At 42.3% G+C, this 24,405-nt stretch overlaps 1 protein-coding gene across 1 annotated transcript in view; it reads right to left on the reverse strand.

Moving 5' to 3' along the window:
- VPS41 (VPS41 subunit of HOPS complex) overlaps positions 1-20,508 on the reverse strand; it is a 141,502-nt gene extending 120,994 nt beyond the window's left edge. The window contains exons 1-2 of the mRNA XM_079786062.1: positions 20,464-20,508; positions 9,876-9,914 (exon numbers count right to left, since the gene is read on the reverse strand). Coding sequence (XP_079642188.1) covers positions 9,876-9,914; positions 20,464-20,484 — 60 coding nt within the window. The 5' untranslated portion in view covers positions 20,485-20,508. The remainder of the gene's footprint in view (positions 1-9,875; positions 9,915-20,463) is intronic.
- Between the last annotated feature and the right edge of the window lie 3,897 nt (positions 20,509-24,405).

The raw sequence follows: 24,405 nt of genomic DNA on the forward strand, positions 1-24,405 counted from the left end.
GTAAAGACAGAGGTGGCACTAATTAACTGTCTGTCATTACATGCCATGGCTCAGGCAAGGGGTGATATAATTTATATGCAATCTTTGTTACAAAGGAACACACTGTAAACAGAATAGTCCTTAGTTTAACTATTCAGTTGCTTTCACAAATAACAAAAAGTTCCTGGAACCCATACCTGGTACATAGCAGACCTTATTACAAATTGATTTCCATTAAGTACACTCCCCTACTTCCTTGCCACCCCTCCTTAGCCTAATGGTTTTTCCCTAGTTATTCTTCTCTTTGCTGCACAAGTTCAATCTTGAAATGTTAGGCTAACATTTGATGCTTCTACTGCAAACTTCTTTGTACAACATATTAAACTCTTTTAAGAAAACGTGAAATATACTTCTAAATAATAATATACCAAGAACCTATTCAAAGTAAGCAGGGCTTTAAAAAGTACATATCTCCATGAAACAGAGCTGCTTCAGTTTCCAGCTGTATGACCAAATATTCCACAGCACACTGGTCCATACATAAACAGGAAACACCCTACGGAAAATGATGACATTTCTGTATTATTGATACCACAATTTCCTCTCCCTGCACCACTGAATCTACTCAGAAATAAATCGATGATATGTTAAACCACTACAATTTTGGAACTTTTTGTTACTGCAGCATAGATAGCCTCTCCTGCCTTATATAGTACCAGATAAGTTATGGTTTATATTAAACTAGAGGCCTGTTGCACAAAGAGATTCGTGCAATAGGCCTTCCTTCCCTTGGCTTCCAGCACTGGTTTTCCTCCGGCACCCGGGACCCAGACCTTCGCTCCAGCCAGAGTCTGCCATCTTCACTGCAGACTGCCGTCTTCATATTTGCTGCAGACTCTGGCTGGAGTCTGCCATCTTCACAGCTGGGTGGCCACCATCTTTGGCCTTCTAATTTGCATACTTACTCTGATTGGCTGTGGGCGTAGCGGAGGTACGGTCAATTTACATGTTTGTCTATTATTAGGTAAGATGAGATAATCCATATAAAGCACTCAGCACAACCCATACATAGCACATAGTAAGTGGACCTGAAAAATTGAAGTAAGTGATGATTTTTCATTACTTAAATATTGTTTTCCTTTAAAATGCACAAGAATGCCCTAACGGGTTTGGTCAGTGGATAGAGCATTGGTCTGTGGACTGAAAGGTCCCAGATCGATTCCGGTCAAGGGCATGTACCTTGGTTGTGGGCACATCCCCAGTAGGAGGTGTGCAGGAGGCAGCTGATGGATGTTTCTCTCCCATCGATGTTTCTAACTCTCTATCCCTCTCCCTTCCTCTCTGTAAAAAATCAATAAAATATATTTAAAAATAAATAAATAAATAAATAAATAAATAAATAAATAAAGTGCACAAGAATGAATCAGATATTAGAATTACCTGGCAAGGATTTTAAAGCAGCCATCATAAAAGTGTTTCAACAAGCAATCATAAATATCCTTGAAATAAGTGACGCACTAGAATATCTCCACAAAGAAATAAAAGTTACTAAAAATGAAAAATTTATAACTGGAAAGTATAATAACCAAAAGAAATAACGATTGGATGGGCTCAATAGCAGAGTGGAGATGACAGAGGACAGAACCAATGAACTTGAGAATCAATAGAATTTACCAAATCTGAACAATAGAAAGTGACTGAAAAAAATTAACAGAGCTTCAGGGATCTGTGGAACAATAACAAAAGAACTAAATTTATATTAAAAGTCCCAGCAGGAGAAGAAAGAGTAGAACTGAAAATTTATGCAAACAAAGAAATAATGGCTGAAAACTCTCCAAATTTGGTGATGGACATAACCCTACAGATTCAAGAAGCTGAGCAAACCCCCCAAAAAGACAAATCAAAGAAATCCACACCAAGAGATATTATAATTAAACTTCTGAAAACTAAAGTAAAAACATATACACAGCCCTGGCTGGTTTAGGTAAGTGGTTAGAGCATCAACCCACTAACTGAAGGGTTGCAGGTTCAATTTCTGCTCAAGGGCACATACCTTAGTTGCAGGTCCCGCTTCTATGGGGGCATGTGCAAGAGGAAAACAGTTTAGGTGTCACTCTCACATGATGTTTCTCTCTCCCTCTTCTCCCTCCCTTCCACTCTCTCTAGAAATCAATGGGAAAAAATCCTCGGGGGAGGATTAAACTCACACACACACACACACACACACACACACAAAAGCAGCCAGGGAAATGTGACACATTACTTATGAAGGAGCACCAACTCAAATGACAATGCATTTCTCATTTGAAATAAGAGGCCAAAAGGAAGTAGCACAGCATTTCTCAGAATCTGAAAGAAAAGAACTATCAATTGCAAATGCTGTATCTGGTGAAAATATCCCTCAAAAATGAAAAGGAAATAAAAATGTTCTCTGATGAACAAAAACTAAGAGAATTTGTGGCTTGCAAACCTTTTCCTAAAAGAATGGCTAAAGTTTTCTAAACAGAAAGGAACAAAAGATAGATAACAAAAGAAGACTTAGAACTTCACAAAGAATATAAGAATGGGTGAAAAGGGGTACATATAGTAAACTATCCTTTCCATGAGTTTCTTAAATCATATTTCGTAGGTGAAGTAAAATGTTTATTACCAAATGATGTGCTCAATGAATGTTAAGTAAATATTTAAGACAACTATGTTTAAAACATGGGGAGGGTAAAGGGACATACATGGAAGTAAAGTTTTTATACTTGATAAGAAGTGGTAAAATATCATGGGTACCAAACACTCTGATAAATTATGTATATAGTAGAGCAGGCGTCCTCAAACTACGGCCCGCGGGCCACATGCGGGTGTTTTTGCCGTTTTGTTTTTTTACTTCAAAGTAAGATATGTGCAGTGTGCATAGGAATTTGTTCATAGTTTTTTTTAAACTATAGTCCGGCCCTCCAACGGTCTGAGGGACAGTGAACTAGCCCCCTGTTTAAAAAGTTTGAGGACCCCTGTACTAGAGGCCCAGTGCACAAATTCCTGCACCGGTGGGGCTGGGCTGGCCCGCCCTGACTGCAGCTGATCGGAGCAGGACTAGCCAGGGGGCGTGGCTGTGGGAGGTTGGCTGGCTGGCCCCAGCCCCAATTGGGGTGGGTGGCTATCAGGGACAGGGCCAGCCAGGGGGAGGGGCCACAGGAGGTTTGCCGGCCGGCCCCACCCCCAATTGGGCCAGTTGGCTGGCCGCAGTGCCCATCATAGCGACTGGTCATTCCAGCCATTCCGGTCGCTTGGCTTTTATATATATACCAGAGGCCTGATGCAGAAATATTCGTGCAAGGGGCTCGGCCCTCGCAGCCCCAGCTTTGTCTGGAAGGACATCCGGAAGGTCGTTCAGCTGTCTGATCTAATTAGCATATTACATTTTTATTATTATAGATAGATGTTTTAATACCCAGAGCAACCATTAAGAAGTAATGCATTCAAAATTATAAAGATGGAGAACAGATTAATGGTTGCCATGGGATGAATGTGGGGGACAGTGTGTCCGTGACTATAAAGGGTAGCAGAAAATGTGATGATGAACTGTTTTCCGGCAGTGGAAGTCACATGAATCTTCACATGTGATGAAAGTGCACAGAACTAAACACACACACACACACACAAATTAATGGATATAAAACTGGTGAGATAAGAATAAGTTTGTAGATTATATTAATATCAACTTACTAGTTTTGATGTACTAGAAATATGCAAGATGTTACCCTTTGGGAACTGGGGGAAGGGTATACAGAATCTTTCTGCATGTTTTCTTACAACAGCATATGAATCTACAATTATCTCAAAATAAAAAACTTTTATTAAAATCTCAATAAAAAATGTAGTATACTAGAGTAAAAACAATTCTGGCTTATTTAAAATCTTGGATAAACTAAAGAGGCTAAGAAATAAACCAAACCTTTTCCCTAAATCCCTTGTTAGAAGTTGAGGTGGAGAAGAAAGGACATGTGGTTTCAGTCTGGGTTCCATAGCTCTGCAACCCAAAAGTTCTGTAACATCAACACAAAATACTACTATAAAACATACAGAGAATATTGTGTTTTGTTAAAAATAATAATTGAATTGTTTTGCTAAGTATATAAGCAATGCATATTTGTTATGGAAAATTTAGAAAACAAATGCAGATAATGAGAGTAAATAAAATAAGAATCACAAAACCCAGTAATAATGTCGTCTTATAGCCATTTTTTCTAAGCTTACATGTGAATTTTGGAGGGTGGAAAGAAGCTAGATTAGATTACATTCTAAATCAGGAATCAGAAAATTACAGCCACAGTCAAATCCAGACAAATGCCCATTTTAGTACAGCCTTCCAGTGGATTTTTATATTTTTACTAGTGGCCCAGTGCACAAAATTTGTGCATGGGTGGGGGAGAGGGGCGTCCCTCAGCCCAGCCTGCACCCTCTCCAATCTGGGACCCCTCAGGGGATATCCTACTGTCCTAAACCGGCAGTCGGACATCCCTCTCACAATCTGGGACCGCTGGCTCCTAACCGCTCGCCTGCCTGCCTGCCTGATTGCCCCTAAGCGCTTCTGCCTGCCAGCCTGATCGTCCCCTAACCATTCCCCTGCCAGCCTGATCGCCCCCAACTACCTTCCCCTGCCGGCCCGATTTCCCACAAGTGCCCTCCCCTGCCAGCCCGATTGCCCACAACTGCCCTCCCCTGCTGCGACCCGCCTCCTCCACCGGGACCGGCCACCTCCGTGTTGCACAGAGCCACGGGACCCCCAGACCTCACTGTGTGGAGCGGCTGCTGAGCCCCGCCTCCACTGTGCATGTGGCCATCTTGTTGTGGCCATTTTGTGGCAGCCATCTTTGTGGCAGCCATCTTGTGTCAACGGCGCGGGTGAGGGCCACCTAGGCTTTTATTATAGGTATGTTTATAAACCTACACAATATCCTCTTGACCTTTATAGAAAAAGCTTGCCAGCCCCTGCTCTAAAAAGCATTTTTGTAAAAAGCTTTTTTCAATTAAAAAGATAGTGTAACTCCTTATTTCTGGATATTTAGCCTGTTCCAAATTTTTATATTATAAACAAAGTTGTAATGAACACCATTTTCTAATTAACTATTTTAAATATGTTTATAATCATTATTTTCTAAATAAATAACTTTATTTTATGGTAAAACAGGAACTTTAATAAAATTATTAATGTTATATATAAATTAGCTAGACAATTATCTCTTCTCCATAAAAGAAAGCAAAGTTCAAAGATTCTGAAATTGTTATCTTTTCCTACTAGTTGAGTAAGTCAAACTCTGTAACAACACCCAAAATATCATCTTATACATAGGCAGGAGTTCAAAGGAAGCTGTTTTTTTTTTAACCCTGTCCACTTATACAAAGATACACAGAGGAAGAGTCTGGCATAAAATTAGAGAGAGCACAATGAAGTTGGAGGCAGTAGTTGAACAAGAAGTTAGAAGAGCAGGGTTTAAAGTCAGATTGCTAGGTTCAAATTCATTTTACCAGTCCAGTGACCATGGGCAAGTTAACTAAACACTATTTCTTCACCAGCAAAACAGAAGCAATAATCATGGCCACGTCACCAGGCTAATTAATATACATAAAGAGCTTACCAAAATGCCAAGCACTGTTTCCTATACTAAATGTGTTTCTTTTTGAAATGTTGTTCATTACCAAAATAGATTACCAACACTGTTACTGGTCTTTCTACTACATCATCTTTGTTTGCTCCAAAGAGAGCTCAGAACTTTCCTCTATAAGTAATAACATGAAGGATTATAAAACCCCAGATATTAGTGTGCTCACTTGCTTTTATTTAAAACTCTATCCTATCTAATAAAAGAGTAATATGCAAATTGACCGTCACTCCAACACACAAGATGGCTGCCCCCATGTGGACACAAGATGGCTGCCACAAGATGGCCAGCAAGGGAGGGCAGTTGGGAGGGACCAGGCCTGCAGGGGAGGGCAGTTAGGGGTGACCAGGCCTGCAGGGGAGGGCAGTTAGGGGCAATCAGGCTGGCAGGGGAGCAGTTAGGCATCAATCAGGCTGGCAGGGGAGTGGTTAGGGGGTGATCAGGCTGGCAGGCAGAAGCGGTTAGAGGCAATCAGGAAGGCAGGCAGGTGAGCAGTTGGGAGCCAGCAGTCCTGGATTATGAGAGGGATCCCAGATTGGAGAGGGTGCAGGCTGGGCTGAGGGACACCCCACCCCCCCGTGCATGATTTCGTGCACTGGGCCTCCAGTTTAATATAAAAGCATATTATTTGTTTCAGCCCGAACACATCTAATCTAATAATAGAGGAATATGCAAATTTGTCCGTTACAGCATCACTGGTCACGACCGGATCAGCAGGCTGTGTCCCCGCCCTCTGCTCAGGCAGCTGCAAGGCCCGGAGTAGGATAGGATACAATAGGAGGGAAAGGAAACTGCATGCGGAAAGGGGTGGTGACCACGAGGGGCGGAGCAGGTGTGCCCAGCGAGGGGCGGAGTGCAGGTGGTGGGGAGCCCTGCCCAGACACGGGAGGAGGGCAGTGACGGCCGTTGGCTGGGAGGCACCTACGGGTCCGGGATGGAGTGGAGGTCGATCTGAGGCCTTCTGGGCAGAGGCACTCCTGCTTCGCGGCAGCAGCGCCCGGGCCACGCAGGCCACGGCCACCCTCGCTGGGCCGGGCATCCCGGGCAGGGAATGGGAGCAGGACAGCGGCTGGGAGGCTGGGTAAGGAGGGGTGGTGAACACCTGCCGGGGCTGAGCCCTGGGCTGGGGGTTAACGCCCCCCCGCCCCCCCACAACAGAAGCTTTAAGAAAGAAAGGAGGGAGGAAAGAACTTTATAAAGGAGTCAGTAGAGAGCAGAGTTAAAGAAGAAAAGAGGATGTATGAGTGAACTGTAGGAGCTATAATGAAAATCAAGTACAGTTGTGTACTAGGGACAGATTTTAAAAGGAGTCAGAAAAGAAAAAAGATAAATAATAGTGACTAATTAGGCAGGTAGATAGATAGATATTAAAACAGTGGAAGTAAGTAGAGAAGAATGTATGGGAAAGGTAGGATGAGAGAGAAAGAGGGAGGGAAGAAAAGTTTTAAAGGGGAGCAGGTAGAGCTTAAAAGGAGAATGGGAAGAAGGAAGAAATGGGGGAGGGAGCAAAGCAGGTCAGAGGGAGGAAGTGAAGAAAAAATTAAGGTGGGAAGGAAGGAAAAGGGGAAGGAGGGCAGGGGTAAAGATAAAGGAAAGAAAGAATGTGGGGAGGGAGGGTAGGAGAAAGATGGGAAGAAGGATGATGGAACAGAAGTAGGAAATAAGGAGGAAAGAAAAGTTTATAAATGATGCGTCAGTAGGAAAAAGTGTTACATAAAGGAGAGAGAAAAATTGTGTGACAGGGAGAAGCCAATAAAGAAGTCAAATACAATTATGTGTGTAGGGGATAAGATTTTTTAAAAAAAAAGTTAATAGGGGCGACCAGGCTGGCAGGGGAGGGCAGTTAGGGGGATCAGGCAGGCAGGCAGAGTGGTTAGGGCAGGCAGGCAGGTGAGCGGTTAGGAGCCAGAGGTCCCGGATTGTAAGAAGGATGTCCAACTGCCAGTTTAGGCCCGATCCCTGTGGGATCGGGCCTAAACTGACAGTTGACATCCCCCCGAGGGCTCCCAGACTGGAGAGGGTACAGGTCGGGCTGAGGACCTCCCGCCGCCCCCGTGCATGAATTTAATGCACCGGGCCTGCACCGGGCCTCTAGTCTATATATATAAAGCCTAAGCAACCGAACAATCGAACGACCAAATGACCAGTCGACCGGTCGCTATGACACACACTGACCACCAGGGAGCAGACCCTCAATGCAGGAGCTGCCCCTGGTGGTCAGTGTGCTCCCACAGCGGGAGTGCCACTCAGCTGACTGGCCGGTCTCGGCAGCCCACCAGCCTGGCAGCAGCCACTCACTCCCTCAGTAGTCCTACAGGTCCAATCTCGGGAGAAGGGCCCAGGCACCAATGAACCGGCGCCGCCGGCATGATCCCAACAGCACCACTGGCCTCCTGGAAGTCAGCCTCGGGCACCATGGCCACTTCCCCTCCCTCAACGCTCTGCTAGGAAGAAACGATAAAAAAGCGGCCGCCAGGTGGCTCCAGACAACTGGCGCAAACGTCAGTGGGACGGATCCAGATGCCAGGCCGGTAAGGGTGTCCCACTGCCTGCCCGGAGGGCTGATCGCGTCCCAGTCCCCACCCCCCAACCCCCTTGGGATGGGCCCCAGACACAGGGCTCACAGCTGGCGAGTGCCGCTGCTACAGCAGTGCAAGCCTCTCCCGATCAGGACTAACTGGGCGCGAGCCTGCGGCAGGCACAGCGGGGCCGGGATGAGCGGGAGTGGCAGGCAGGAGCGGCAGGGGCATTGGACTGCCGGTGTAAGGCCCAATCCCCACAGGCCATGCCAAGGGGCCCCATCCGTGCACAAATTTGTGCACCAGGCCTCTAGTCCATTATAAAAGGATTCGCCAGTGGATTAAAAAGTACCACTCTAGAGGAAAAAATTATCTGAATATAGAGGTATCAATCTTTAGGCTTAGAATGTATTTTTCCTTTAACTGCCTAAAAGTGGAGTTTACTCCTTTTCCTATAACGGTGTAATCTTCTTGACTCCCCCATCGCACTCATCTCTCACATACTTCCCGTTGACTGAACCTGAGAAGCATTTCCTATTTGTCTTCCGCTACTGCCCAGGCCAGACTCCTACCTACCTCCCTACTATCTCTTATGAGGACTTTTAAGAACTTCCTGTCATGGGTCCCTCTTTCCAGTTGACCTGTCACCAGCCCCTATCCCTGCCACCAACAATCAAGGCTTTGGCTGGCTCCCCAGTGTCCATAAGACCAAATCCAAACTGTCTGGCTTCACAGATAAGGAACTTCAGAACCTCACCCTAGTTTCCTTATCCAGCCTCATTTCCCCTAATATTCCTCTGAGCTAAATGAAATATTAAAATGAAGAAAACAGCCCTGGCTAGTGTTGCTCAGTGGTTAGAGTGTCAGCCCATGCACCAAAGGGTCAATTCCCGGTCAAGGGCATGTACCTTGGTTGCAGGTTTGATCCTCACCCCGATAAGGATTAATGTGTCTCTCTCATATAGATGTTTCTCTTTCTCTTTCTCTCTCCCCATCCCCTCTCTTTTCCACTCCCTCACTCCCTCCCACCCTCTCTAAAAAATAAAAAAATAAAATCAATGGAAAAATATCCTAGGGTGAGGATTAAAAAAAAGGAAAAAAATATAATTATTAATCCATCTATAGAATTGATGAGCTAGTTAATTTATGTTATGCTTAAACTTATTTCTTCTACATAGTCTTGAAAAGGAATTTCTCAAAAAGCCTTCCTTATATATCACTTTTTTTTTCTCCTTAAAAAAAAATCTTTAATACAACTTAGCTCCCAGCAGCTTTTCAGGTAACTACTTCCCTTTTGATTTTATAAAATAAACTATAATTTCAATGACTCAGAAATTATACCAATGAGCACACGATATTTATTAAAAGAATGATAAAAGAATAAATATTGCAGAACCTACAGTGGTTATTTTTTGAAATAGGTTTTTTAAATGTCAAGATTCATTTGTAAAACTTTGCATCAATTTTCCCACTGCCAACATGCTTCAGGTTACAATACTGTTCAAGATTAGAAGAAAACTTTTTGTTCCTTTTCCTGTTTGTTTTTGAAACTAATCCATTAAAAATTTTTAAAGCCAACTGGCCTGTTCTTCCCCAAGGCTCAATTACCTATGGCCCTACTTTACCACCCGAGCCTTGTAGGCTGTATTTATTAGCAATGCAGAACAAGTTCATGATAACCTGGTTAGCCAGAAATCCCCAGGCTCCTGAATCACCACCTTACCTCAGACTCTTCGGTAGATTCTTCAAGAGACACGGTTTCCTACAAAGCAAAGAGGGGGAAAATGGTCAGAATAATGACAAAATAATCTACACTAATAAAAGAGAAAAATGCTAATTGACCATACCTTTGCTAAGTCCACAGCCAATCAGAGCGAGTATGCAAATTAACCCAACAAAGATGGCAGTTAATTTGCATATGCTGAGGGAGGGAGGAGTGAAGACTGAAGACAGCATAGAAGGAAGAGGGAGGGAAAGCAGAAAGCAAGGCGGCTGCGGGAGGGAAAGCACGGGCGGTGGTGGCGGTGGGCGGCGGAAAAGTGCAGGGCGGCAGCGGAAGGGAAAGCACAGGGCAGCAGTGGCGGGAGGGAAAGCACAGGGGAGTGGCGGCTGTTGAGGGAGGGAAAGCGTGGGGTGGGAGGCAGAGACGGCGGGAGGAAAGGTAAAGCACCAGGCGGCGGCAGGAGGGAAAGTGCGGGGGGGCGGCGGCTGAGGGAGGGAAAGTGCGGAGGGTGGGGGGACGGCGGCAGCAGGAGGAAAAGTGTGGGGTGGGGGGTGGGAGGCAGAGGCAGCAGGGAAAGCGTGGTGGGGCGGGAGAGGTGGCAGTGGAGGTAGGGAAGCCCGCCGGAAGCCCTGTTCTTGCAGGAATCTTCCTGCAACGGGCCTCTAGTAGAAAATATTTTCAAGGGAAAGGAGTTCTATGTCCCCACCAATATCCGCCTGCCCTTTTTTGGAGGTATCTGCAAATACAATTTAAAGGCCTCCACATGGTCCAACTCTCACAGACCTCCTACTTCTCCACACCCTGCAGGACTGAGATGGTTACTCACTCTGGGGCCTCACAAACCCACTGTTCCTGCTGACCTCCCTCAAGTGGTCAGGAGGATAACAAATTGCCAGGTGAGTGAATGGAAGGCTTTTCCCTTGCTAAAAATGCAAATCGCTCTGGCAAAGCAGCCTTACTGATCTCAGAAAGGAAGAGGAAACTGCCATCTCAAAATATCTACAAGCCAATTTTTATACTGAAAAGCTCTTGTGCTATTAATTATTATGCTATTAATCTGGTTGAGTCAAAATGATTGTCTTGCTTAAACAACATTTACAAAAGAATTCCCCTAGAGTGGTACCTATCAGACACTGGGCAAACAAGCTGTATAATTTATATCCACTCTTTAAACCATTAACTGGAAGACAAATTCTGCCATTTAACACAGTTTCCTTCTTGCTAGACAATGAATCTTGCTGCTCTGTGGAAAACAAAGCAAAAAGGGAAAAAATTGACTTGATCCTGCTAATCTCTCACCTGTCCGCTGAAAAAGAGAATCTGCTGATGCCACGCATCCTCAAAGAGGTCAGCAAAATGAAGATTTACTTAACGTACTTATAGATATCAATAGCAATAAAAGGCTACAACTAATATGCTGACACAGAATGTAAGCATTTTACAACAACCCACGAGATAAAGAAAGAACAAAAAAATTGAGGCAAGGACATAATATTGTTTTAGACATAACAATATTTTTTTTCAACAAAACGAATGAACATTTTTTTAAAAGTTAGATGCACATATTACTCAATGCAAATTGGACAGCAGGATAAATGCAAACCTGGTGTTTTAAAACACTTTAAGTTCATTCATGGGAAATCAGTAAGAACCAGGCAGCTGGGAGGCTGCCTGCGGATCAGTCTAGTGGACAATATAGCCTCTGCTCTCAAAAATCATCTGTGAAATGGGGTGAAAGTTACCTGTAATTAAGAATGTTGTTGCAGTTACATCATTAACCATGAAGAATATGAGACGCTTCTTTACATTCCCATGCAGCCCATTTAGTTTAATATTATTCTAAACATTAGGAAGTTCTAATTTGGAGCTACAGTCTCTCCACAGTAACTTTTTATTCTTAATAGCAATAAGGCTCAGAAAAAATCCAATTATTCTACTACTATCTGACTGTTCTCCAGAGAGTTAATGATACATATCATGCCTACCCTTCTAAATTATTTTTCCTCTGTGCTAACCATCCCCAGTGCCAGGTTTTAGTCCATTTACCATCCTTACCCTTCACTCCTTTGAACATACCCTCACTTAATATTAATAGTCACTATTCTGACATCTTTACTGAACATCTATTATATATATTCCCATAATGCTAAATGCTTTACAGGTAGCATCTTAAAATTTCCTAACTACCCCTACAGTACGAACGTTGAGGTTTAGAGGTTGAACTTCTAAAAGTCCCTGAGTGTTACGTTTGTTAGCATTCGCCGAAATAAGGTTTGACAACTGTGCCAATGAACCAGACATAGGTTCCTATTTCCCAACTCTGCAACAATACTGGACTACTCTTTTCAGAAAAATTACATCAAACTGGAGGAATTTTTTTTTTCTTATTTGGACTCCATTAAAATATGCACAAGGGGGAAAGCGCAAATATCCCATTTACATTCTTGATTAAAACAGAGACGTAAGGCCCCACTGAGCAATTTCAACCCAAAAGCTCTAAACCAGATTACACTCTTAACCCCCACCAGAACGCAGTCAGATCTCAGAAACCTGAGTCTGTAGGGTTAGAGGCACTTCCTGTGACTGCCAGCATCCATCAAGAATATTTACTCCAGGTCTTCTCTCCGACTTCTCCTAAGCACCAGCACAAACCTCGCAAACACAGCTCTGGCCTCAAAAAATTACATTTTTTCCACAATCCTACCAAAGCAATGCATGAGTGACTTTGAGAATTAGCCTGGTCTCTTATTTCTTAGCTTCATTCATTCATCAAGCTCCAAGCTTAATGCTCTAGAGACAGGCAAATAAGAAATGACATGAATGTCCCCAGTGAGGGATCCAAGAAACAAGGGTGAACCCTGAGAATGATTACAATTTAGAAAATCAGCGGTTTTCAAAAAATTTTCTTTTAAATATATTTTTATTGACTTCAGAGAGGAAGGGAGAGGAGAGAACGACAGAAACATCAATGATGAGAGAGAATCATTGATTGGCTGCATCCCGCACGCTCCCTATTAGGGATCGAGCCCACAACCTGGGCATGTGCCCTTGACCAGAATCGAACCCGGGACCCTTCAGTCCACAGGCTGACGCTCTATCCACTGAGCCAAACCGGCTGGGACAGTTTTCAAAAAAATTTTAAGTACACACCCTATCTTTCAAATAACCTAACGTCAGATCATGAAAATGTAAGTTATAAAATTGTGCTGTTCTCTAAATAAAATAAGCCAGATACAAAATGACAAATATTCTAGGATTACTCCTTTATGAGACAGTAAAATAGAGGTTAGCAAGGCTGGGGGAGGGAGTAATGAAGGGTTATTATTTAACGGGTACAGAGTTTCAGTGTGAGGTGATGAAAAGTTGTTGAGATGGATGCTGGTGATGACTGAACAACAACGTGAATGTACTTAATGGCACTGCATCATACATTTAAAAATGGTTAAAGTGGTAAATATGGTATGTATATTTTACCACAATAAAAAAAATTGTGCTGTTCTGGTTATAGCAAAAATGATGGGCTGGAAGTTACCCAGTGACACAAATGCATAGCCAGACAAATTCTGGGCAAAAGGCTGAAAAGCTAAACTCAACAACTGTTTCACTTTACCTTTCTTTTGCAGACCAATCCCTTAAACTCAATCACCTATCTAAACCTAATGCTCTCTCTAGCTTGACATGCCTCCTCCCGAATCTATTCATCAACTGCGTCAGAATACCTTTCAAAACACACATCAGGCTAGTCACTACTCTCCTCAAAGAATCCTTGGGACTCAGATTTCAGATTCCTCAGCAAGGAAGTCAAAGCCTACCCCAACCTGGCCCCAAATAGACTTTGAACCTCACTTCCCCTGCTGCACGAATCCAGGGCCCTCCAGCCACACTGGGTGACTTCTCACCAAGATATCACATGCTCAGGCCTCTATGCCAGAGGTGACAAAAGGTGGCCCGCAGGTGTTTTGTTCGGCCTGGAGAGTGTGTTTGAGACTTCCACACAGCCCTAGCTGGTTTGGCTCAGTGGACAGAGCGTCAGCCTGAGGACTGAAGGGTCTCGGGATCGATTCTGGTCAAGGGCACATGCCTGGGTTGCAGACTTGGTCCCCAGGGTGGGGCATGCAGGAGGCAGCTGATCAATAATTCTCTCTCATCATTGATGTTTCTATCTCTCTCTCCCTCTCCCTTCCCCTCTGAAATCAACAAAAATGTATTTTTTTAAAAAGACTTCCACATAAAAATCTTCTCTACTTCATAAAACTCAGCCTATATGTTCACCAGGATCTCCATTTCCATATAGCATCATGTTACATTTCCATTTAACAGTTGGAGGTGAGCAGCTATACCCATAAGACAGAATGCACTTAACCCATCAATACTTTGTAACTTCTGATTCCCTTATATCAAGACAACCCCTCGCATTTCCATTGCCACGTGCCTGCCTTGAACTTGTGATGTTTGCGCTGAGTCTTACCTAAGTGCTTCCGTCAGCTTAGAAGGCCCTTGGCCCAATTCTACACTCATCTTAGCAGTCTTCCAACTCCCAGCATGCTCCACAGGTTCAGGCAAACCCACAAGGGTACCTCCAGGAGGTAGGTAGTCAACAAAAGAATTCTAACTTTGTGGTTTATATTTTCATGTTGCCAATTACTGCTTTGTGTTGTTGTTGTTTTGTGTGTTTTTTTTGAGTTTGAAATGCACTGGCTGTTTCCAAATCCTAACCTTTCTTCCCAACCCGCGTCTCACCTCTTTCACATAATTGTCTCTACTAAGCCAAAGACACAAGGTCCAGACCTGGGCTCCTGTGCCTTTGTTTCTTCCTATAACCCTCAGCTCACACATAATATTAACAGCCTTATCCTAAGTTATCCTTTAAAATACTGGTACACTGTAGCTAAGCCCAAACACTTATGCCTCTTGTCTCTCATTATCCTACCCAAAGGAACAGTTCAACACCATTTGCTGGTGATGATGATAAAAAAAATAAGCAACTGATCCCTCCTCTATATATTCCTTTTCCACTTTTGAGCAGTAACAGGTGCCTTTTCTCCAGCCAGATGCTTTAATTATTAGCTTATGGCTACAAGAGGGGGCTTGGAGGAAGACAGCAACAAACAAGGATAGAGAGATTCAAATGGAATGCTAACCACCTAGCAACCGCCCAGGAAAGAAGCGGCAAACTGCGGCTCTCTGATGACCCTTCCAATAAAGGCTTTCAAACTATCCTCACCCCTAATCCCAAGACCTGGGAGAAGACTCAGCACAGCTGGCCTCAGAGGCAGAAGGGTAAGGAAGGCTGTCAGCTCGGAAGGAGAGAGAGAAGCCAAGACCTCCCCGGTTGTGAAGTCCTCAGTATTTTGAGGGCCTACACACTGTGGGTTGTGGGTGGTGAGGGGAATTTGGGAGAGAAATGGGAGGCTGGAACTTGATGAAGGCCAACTCCAAGCTCCACAGGATGAAGAAACAGAACAAAGACCAGGGCCCAGGAAATCAGACATTAAACACTCCCTCCCAGCAATGTGTATGACACAGCAGAGCTTAATGGAAAAGACGGTGTGACAGCTCTCAACGTCTGACACAGGCACAGGAAAGAGGGAGTCTTTTGTGTGATATGTATTTGATATCCTTGTGTCACAAAGTCTCAATTTCAAAAAGTTTTGGGGTGCCTAGGGACTAGGCTGGTTTAGCAGGAAAGATTTTAAAGTATCTGGGGAGCTAGCAGGAGCAAGAAGACTCAGGTTACCAAATGTGTTCAATCCACTAGCCTTAGCTACTGCACTCACCTCATTCTGCAAGTGAAGAAGTACCTTGACACCTGCTTCAGCTTGGTGACTTAGTGACCCAATCCCAAATCTGACTTTGCGTCAGAATCATCTAAACTCAGTTGGGGGATTGGCCAATACCCTTTAATACACTCTATCCTCACAGATTCTGATTCAGTGGGCATTAGTAGAGCCTAGAATCACAAGCATTTCGTAACAAAAACATGAGGAGGACCAAGCTTCTAGAAGACAACAGGGCAACAGTGACTGGGCAGCCATGCATGGGGAGCTGCCTGAAACCCGGAAGCGCCTGATCTGCCAAGGGGTTCCTCTCCAGGGTAGCAATGTGGCTGCTGGGGGGGCTACTAATAACCAGCTGGTGACACTGACTTTCAGCCAACCAACCCAGACAAATATGAGGGGGAAAAAACTAATAAGGCAATGAGCATGCCCAGCTAAGCTAAACTGTGACTACACTTTAGTTACATGACAGTAAAGAGTGGGCCATCTAAAAATTTCTCTGAAACTGTACTTTTGCAACTTGTTTGGGGCTTCTGTTTTCCTTTACTTATAAGTAAAGTTGCTTTTTTAAGTTTGTGTTGGCCAAACGGTAAGAGAAGAGAAGCGTGCATACCTAAGACAAGCCCACGTTTGGATGATAATTCACTGCCCTCTTTAAAACACAACCGTTTTAATCTGGCCACTTTAAAATGCTTTCTGTCATACAAGAGTCCTAGAGAGTAAAATCCCCAATTTACAGACAAGGACACTGAGGCAGTCAATTATTTACTGACTTGTTTTTTATTTTACACATGGGGCACAACCATATGGGAGTATACAAGCTCATGAATGTGCCTCTGATAATACGTAAATGCTCTACCATAGGATAGAATTTCCCTAATTTCTAAAACATAGACAGAGTAGTCAAAAAAGAAACTCTCTTAATTGGTTAAGAAGTAGATGGTCTGATTGATCAGCTATTTCAACAGATGAGGTTCCGCGCTGTAGGAAAGATGAAAGGGTGCCTGGGGAGCTGGCAGAGTAAGGAGTCTACTAGGGAAAGTAATCTACAACACATTTAAATTTATAACTTCCAAAAGTTTCAAGTAAGATAAAATAACCATCCAAATTCTATTGGACCTTACTTACAATTTGACATTTTCAATTCAGAAGGCTATTCTCCCTTCATAAATTCATTTATACATTTTATTAAGACCTAGTACTTGTAAAGCACTCGCCCTGTGAGAGTTACAGACATGAGTAAGCTCTAATCCTTTATTCTTGAAGACTCAGCAATCTGGAGGAGAGACAAGACAAATACACAAACAACCAGACTTCAAGCAGAATGTTATTCATAAGTGAGGTATGGACAAATACTGTAGGGCATCTGTGATTATGAAGGTCAACTATAAATCATTTTGGTGCTAGATAAAACGGCTGTTTAGAAGATTTCCAGGCAGAAGGCAGGGTATTAGCTCTTCCTGTATAACATATGTAGGGATTTGGGGGAACTACCTTTACGATACTCAGCATAAACAAAGATATCCCAGTAACTCCTAAAAATGTTTATTCATATCCAAAGAGTGATTTTTAGTTTGAGAGTCTATGAACTGTTTTATGTTTGGTTAACTCGCTCAGTAGAGATCTTACTATATTGGTTCTTCCTAAAATTAAAGGGGAGGGCAAGCAATCACCAAAGAATACAACGCTCAGAAACGTTAAGAGGAGAGGTTTAGTTTTGTCTCCCTTATCATGGAGGGCTGTGTGCATTTACAATAAAAAAGCTTCCTTTGCCCTAACCTGTCATCAGTTACTGTAAAACACATCTCACTGCTTAAAGCATTCAGAAGAGAAAAATTATGTCAAGATTTTCTAAAAGGTTCAGAGTATCAAAACAGAACAATTAGCAAATTTACTTAACTCCACTTTTGAACCCTTTTAGCCCTCAAAAACATGTATAATAAAGGCCTTACTATCTTAGTTGAGTTTTAATGGCTTCCTACTGTAAAATGTGAAATGCACAAAAAAGCAGAGTGGGAAAAGTATAACTATTTTTAATCTACAAAAGACAATTTATAGATTAAATATAGGTACAATTATTTATTAGCTTTCTTTAAAAAAATAAACAGGACAATTTGTGAATGTTTGCTTCTTTCTGCTATTAATCATGAGCTTTGAAATTAGACGACTGGAGATTTATTATAGATACAAGTATGAGCAAGTAACTGAAGTTGTCTGGATTTCTACTGTTTACCTGGAAAATTCAATCCTTTAATACGTATTGCATATCAGGCACTACTCTATGTGTCAGGCATACAGCAGTGAACTAATCTTTGCCATCATGGAGCTTACATCCTAATGGGGAGAATATACTGAAATGAATATAGAAACATAGAGAATATACAGAAAAAATAGACGAGCACAAAGAAAAATATAATGCAGGAAAGAGGTTGCAAAGAATGGTCAGAGAACACTTGGGCCTGGCCCGTATGGCACAGCAGCTGAGTGTCGACCCATGAACCAAGAAGTCACTGGTTGATTCCTGGTCAGGGCAATACCTGGGTTGCTGGTTTGATCCCTGGTCAGAGGGCATATGGGAGGCAACAGATCGATGTCTCTCTCTCTCTCTCTCTCTCTCTCTCTCTCTCTCTCTCTCTCTCTCTCTCTCTCTCTCTCCCTTTCCCTTCCTCCCTCCCTCCCTCCCTCCCTCCCTCCCTTCTCAGGAGACAATAAAAATGAAAAATAAAAAAGATAACACTTGGAAAAAGACAAAAGGAATGAGGGAGAAAACCCTGTAGATCTCTCGGGTCAAAAAAGGGTACAGCATGAACAAAGGCCCTTAGGTAGAAACATGCCATGTTTGTTGAAGGAACAGTAAGAGAGCCAGTACAGCTGATGCAAAATGATAGAAGGGAAAGAAAAATAGTGAAAAATTAGGTCAGAAAATGGGGACAGAGCAATTGGGGCAAGGTCCTGAACTAGGCTATTACAAAGACGCTGGCTTTCACTCAGAGTGCAATCAGAAGGACCAGAAAGTTTGGAAGTGGGAGGTGCCTGTCCTGACATATACATCAGAATAAACATCTACCACACAGAATTCTTTTCTGAGGACCAACTGCGAATGTGAAAGGATTCTTTCAATTGAAAAGTGCTGTACAAATCCAAAGCATTCTTATTGTATCACTAACTTTATGCATGTCTTTCTCCATCAGACAGCTTGGCCAAACTCCTGCACTAAACAGTAGTAAATACTAAGAACAACTGTCTCCATTTCTGCTACCCTATATCTAAGAACATAAGGAGCTTCGTTTTTTCTTGCTTTTAAATCAAACCACCAAAAATTTGTATTTCAATATGAAAGGCGAACAGAAAGAAAACCAATCTCACCACTATCATCAAACCCAACAATGTGTCATGAAATTACACGTGCTTAAAGAGCATTTTCCTTTGAACTGCTAGAACAGAAAAGGGAGGCTTCAGTGGTAAGAGACTCTTATCGCAATGACCACCCAAACAAAATTTCTACCTTATTTCTTAATTAATGTGTAGAAAGGGCAGATTCTCATTATGTAAGTAAAGTATGTTGCCAGTGGTACAAATTATAAACTCGATACGCTTCTGCTATTATGATACTAAACAGTTTATCATCAAATCACTTCTTAGAGGCAATTATGGAAACTGGTGGCCCTGTTAATTTGTGAGGAAAAGCAGTGCTAAGCTTAAAAATGACCCTGGAGCCCTCGCCGTTTTGGCTCAGTGGACAGAGCGTTGGCCTGCAGACTAAAGGGTCCCAGGTTCGATTCCGGCCAAGGGCACATGCCCAGGTTGCGGGCTCCGTCCTCCCCCAGTAGGGGGCGTGCAGGAGGCAGCCAATCAATGATTCTCTCTCATTGATGTTTCTATCTCTCTCTCTCCCTTCCCCTCTGAAATCAATAAAAATATATATTTTTTTAAAAATGACCCTGGAAATGGAAAGTGAAGGTATTTCCCCAGGTCCCGGACTTTCTCTGCTCTTTTTGTCTTATTTATGTTACTCTGGCAGCCACTATTGCCTGTATGAATACAACTATCGCAATCACTAATTTCTATCCTAAACTCCGGTGCCACATTGCCATGCGTTGACTGGACATTGCCATCTGACATTCTGCCAGCAACAAATAACTCCTCTCCTAACTCTATGCCCAACTTTTACTAAGCACTTTAACTTTGTGTACCAATTCATTCCAACTGAAACCACCTTCCAAAGACAGGCACTATATTATCTCTATCTTATATCTCTAACTTTAAATATTGTATATTTAAAAGTTAAATAACTAGCCTAAAGTCACATATTAAGACACAGAACCAGCACAGGAGCCTAGTCATTTTTGCTCTAGAACAGATGCACTTAAACGCCACAGTACGCCACAGTGACTTAGCTTTGTAGCTAAATGCAATAGATGCGAAACGAAACATCATTTACTTTCTCCCAGCCCTCCTGCAAACCGCTCTCACGGTCCAACTTCGAGTGGAAAGGAATTTAAACTTCAGTTACCTAGGCAGTCAGTCCCCGTCGAGGCCCAGGCTGCCTTCAAGCCACTGAGCACAGGCCACGGGAGCAGAGCCGAAAAAAGAGCCAGCGGGCAAACGCCGGGGGTGTGTCGGTGGCTTTCCCAGGTGCCCTCCAAGAACAGGCATCCCACCCGCGTCTCTGCTCCCGAATGGCCTTTCGGTGCCCGCCCGCCCTGCCCGGCCCGGCCCTCCAGCAGCCCCGCACCTCCACGCGCTCCTTCCCAAGGTCCGGCACTCCACCTTCGATTTCCCTTCCCTTGCCCAGCAGTTGTAGCCTTTACCTGTTCCTCCGCTTCCGCCATGGTGCAGCTGGGGAGTCATGTGACATACCCGGAAATGAGAGAAAAACCAGACACTGAGGCCCAGGGCCTGCTGGGAAATGTAGTTTTAGCAGCCAGAACATCTTTTCTATTAGATGAGGTTATTAGGGCTTTGTTTCTGCTTCCAACTCTCCAAGCTCAATGAAGTTATGCTTTGGGGAATCTGAACATAACCGTTGTTGATGCTTTATTTTGTTGTTGCTCTTATTTTTTCCGTGATAATTGTAATATTTATTTATATTTATTTATATTTACTATGTATCCTGGATTTACAGTTTTGCATGAATTATCTCATTTAATCCTTCCAGCAATCCCTACTATTATCCCCACTTATAGAGGAGAACACCGTGCCTCAGAGGTCACACAGCTAATAAGAGACAGAAACAAAATTTAAATTTGGCTTCACCTGATGCTAAAGACTCAACTACCAAATGCTGCTTAGTCTAAAAGTGTTCTTGCAGTTTTAAAAAAGCATATTAAGTGAATGTGAAGCAGTCTTTGCAGAGGAGAACCAAAGAATAGTTTATACTCCAAAAATATTTATTTGGATTCTACTGCTTGTTGCTTTAAGTTGACATTTTCTTCTGGGGGCCCTTCTGGAATCTGGACATTGACATTAAAAATCTCTGTTGTTTAAATTATTTGTTAAACTTGTATTGTGTATATTCCATAGATAAATATTTGAAATGAAATAAAACTTTATCCTTGGTAAAATCTGTAAAACCATTGTATTATTTACAACTTTTAGAATGAATGATTCCCTCTCCATGTTTCCAGGCATTTTAAATTCTCCTTCCCAATCCTCAGGAATTTGTAGTATCTTATCCAAAGACAGGGATTTTATTCTTTCCCACTCATCTCCAGCAGCAGGTAACTAACAGAGGGCATCACATATGGCAGCTCGTGGTGTGTGCCCAGTACCCTTTTGGACTCTGTCCTTATTGACTCTGACCTAGTAAGAAGTCATGGACTTAGTGTTCTGTGCTTCCCAGGTCTCTAGCTGCAGGGTGACTTCATCTGAGATACTTGTCTTCTCCCCTGGGCCTTAATAGCCTTAGCTCCATCCTCTTCTTCCAAGACTTACTGGGATCCCTCTTCCAGTTTGCTTATCACTGAGTCACAAGAGAATAATGAAAGACCAACCCCAAAGCATTTAGATATCCATAGCCAAGCACCCATTACAGTAAGACATTTTCTCACAAAGCAGCACAAGACCAAATATTGCTCATGATGGGCTACAAGTCCCACAAGGACTCTCTTACACAGACTAAGGAGTCTGTAGAAACCCTCAGTCAAGTATCCACAGGAAAAAATAAGCCCAGCCCCTCTACTTTTCTGACTTTCCTTAAAAACTGTAATTTTCCCTTATGAGATAGGCCTAGCCCCGTGGTCAGCAAACTGCTACTCGCGAGCCACATGCGGCTCTTTGGCCACTTGAGTGTGGCTCTTCCACAAAATACCACAGCCTGGGCGAGTCTATTTTGAAGAAGCAGCATTAGAAGAAGTTTAAAAAATTTGGCTCTCAAAAGAAATTTCAATCGTTGTACTGTTGATATTTGGCTCTGTTGACTAATGAGTTTGCTGACCACTGGCCTAGCCATAAACTTTAGTGGGCCTGATTGAAGAGGTAGTCAAAGTTCACTGCAGATACTCCCCTGCTCATACAACCTCAGAGACTCTGGATCCTCCAAGTTTGTTCCCCATTCAGTGTTCTGTTTTGACTATAATAAATATGATGAGCACTGAATCTATTACTATGTCCTTTAGGACAGACTAGAAAGGTAAAGAGACACATATGAAAGATGACTTAGAGGAAGAAACCCACTAGAGGCAAGCAGGTTCATGCTGGACCCATGAGCAAGATGAAATTCACAGATGAACTCCAAGCCCCAAGTTTCCTCAAGTGAAATGAGAGTTTGGGGCTCCCTTGTCTAGGTGGTCCTCTAGCCTCCTACTACTCAAAGTGTGCTCCACAGACCAATAGCACCAATATTACCTAGGAGCTTGTTTGAAATCAAGAGCTTAGGGCCTCTCCATAGACCTACTGAACCAGAATCTGGATTTCAATAATATCCTCAGGTGATATTTACATTAAAATTTGAGAAATGTTGGGCTTAACAGTCTTTCCTTCTCTGGAAAATTGCCTGCTTCTTTCTTGTACATCATCAGTTCACCTTTCTCACCTTCAATCTATGGAGGTGGAGATAAGAGACAACTTCTCATTCACAGTATATAGGACCTAATATTGTGAAGAGATTTCAAACCACACCTAAAACAATTTGAAATCATGCTTGCTCGATCAGCACATACACTAATAAGTTGAAATTAAAAACACAATACCATTTACATTAGCACCTCAAAAATGAAATACTTAGGTATAACACTAACAAAATATTTACAAGGTTTATATGAGGAAAACTACATAACTCTGATGAATGAAATTAAAGAACAACTAAATATACCATGTTCTTGAATAGGAAGATTCAATATTGTCAAGAGGTCAGTTCTTCCCAATGGGGTCTACAATCTCCATGCAATTCCAATAAAAATCCCAGAAAGTTATTATATGGATATCAACTAACTGATTCTAAAGTTTATATAGAGAGGCAAAATAGCCAATACAATATTGAATAGCCAGAATTGTCAACACAATATTAAAGGACAAGAACAAAGCTGTTGGGTTGATGCTACTTGACTCCAAGATTTACTATAAAACTATGGTAATCAAGACAGTGTGTATTAAAAAAAAAGACAGTAGGTATTGGTGAAAGATCAGACAAATAGATCAATGGAACCGAATAAGACATGATCCACAAAGAAATCATTGTTAAGCTGAATTTCATTAAAATAAAAAACCTCAGCTCTGTGAAAGACAATGTCAGGAGAATTAGAAGACAAGCCAGAGACTGGCAGAAAATATTTGCAAATGACACATTTGATAAAGAACTTACCCAAAATATATAAAGAACTCTTAAGAAAACATACAACTTGATTAAAAATTGGGCCAAAAACACAATACCATTTACATTAACACCTCAACAGACATCTAGCTAAACAGACATCTAACTAAAGTAGATATAGATGGCAAATAGGCATATGAAAAAGATTCTCCACATCATAAATTATCAGGGAAATGTAAGTTAAAACAACCTTGAGATACCACTACACACTGGTAAGAATGTCCAAAATCTGGAACTCTGACAACAGCAAATGCTGGTTAGGAGGTAGTGCAATAGGAACCCTCATTTATTACCAGTGGGGGTGCAAAATGGTACTTTGGGATTATTTTTCCATATTATTTTCATATGAATATACAGGGGACTATCTATGTTTGAGTTTTAAACACAATTTGGATCATACTCTACAGTTCTGTAGAACTTTTTTTTACTTATTAGTATATAAAAAATGTAATTTCACACAAGTAAAATATATAGAGAGCTACATAATTGTCTATGCTCGTATAGTCTTTTACTAAATTGACTGTTATAATTTATGCACCCAATCACCCTCTTTTGAATATTTTGTTATTATCAACCACATGTGATGAACATTGTATCTTTGCACACTTGTACAATTTATAGATACTTCCTTAGAAAAATGTGCAGAAATGGAATGGATTGGTCAGAGGACCTTTGAAGTTGTTATAAGAAGAGTTCTTTGGAAATAGCAAGAATATACTAATGTGCTCATTTTGAATACTGTAGTAAAGCTTTTATTCATCCTTCAGATTCCTATTATATGTCTTACTAATAAATATTTCAAAGACCATCTGTTTGAGTTTTCCCCAGACATAGACTGCTTATGTGCAATCCATTTACTGAACTTCTTTCATATTTTTGACAGGAAAGCACAAAACTAATTTTTTAACTTAAAGCATGAATTCAATCTGCTCTGAATCCAGGT

Source organism: Cnephaeus nilssonii, assembly GCF_951640355.1.
Source record: "Cnephaeus nilssonii genome assembly, chromosome: 12".
In the NCBI taxonomy this organism is placed as follows: domain Eukaryota; kingdom Metazoa; phylum Chordata; class Mammalia; order Chiroptera; family Vespertilionidae; genus Cnephaeus; species Cnephaeus nilssonii.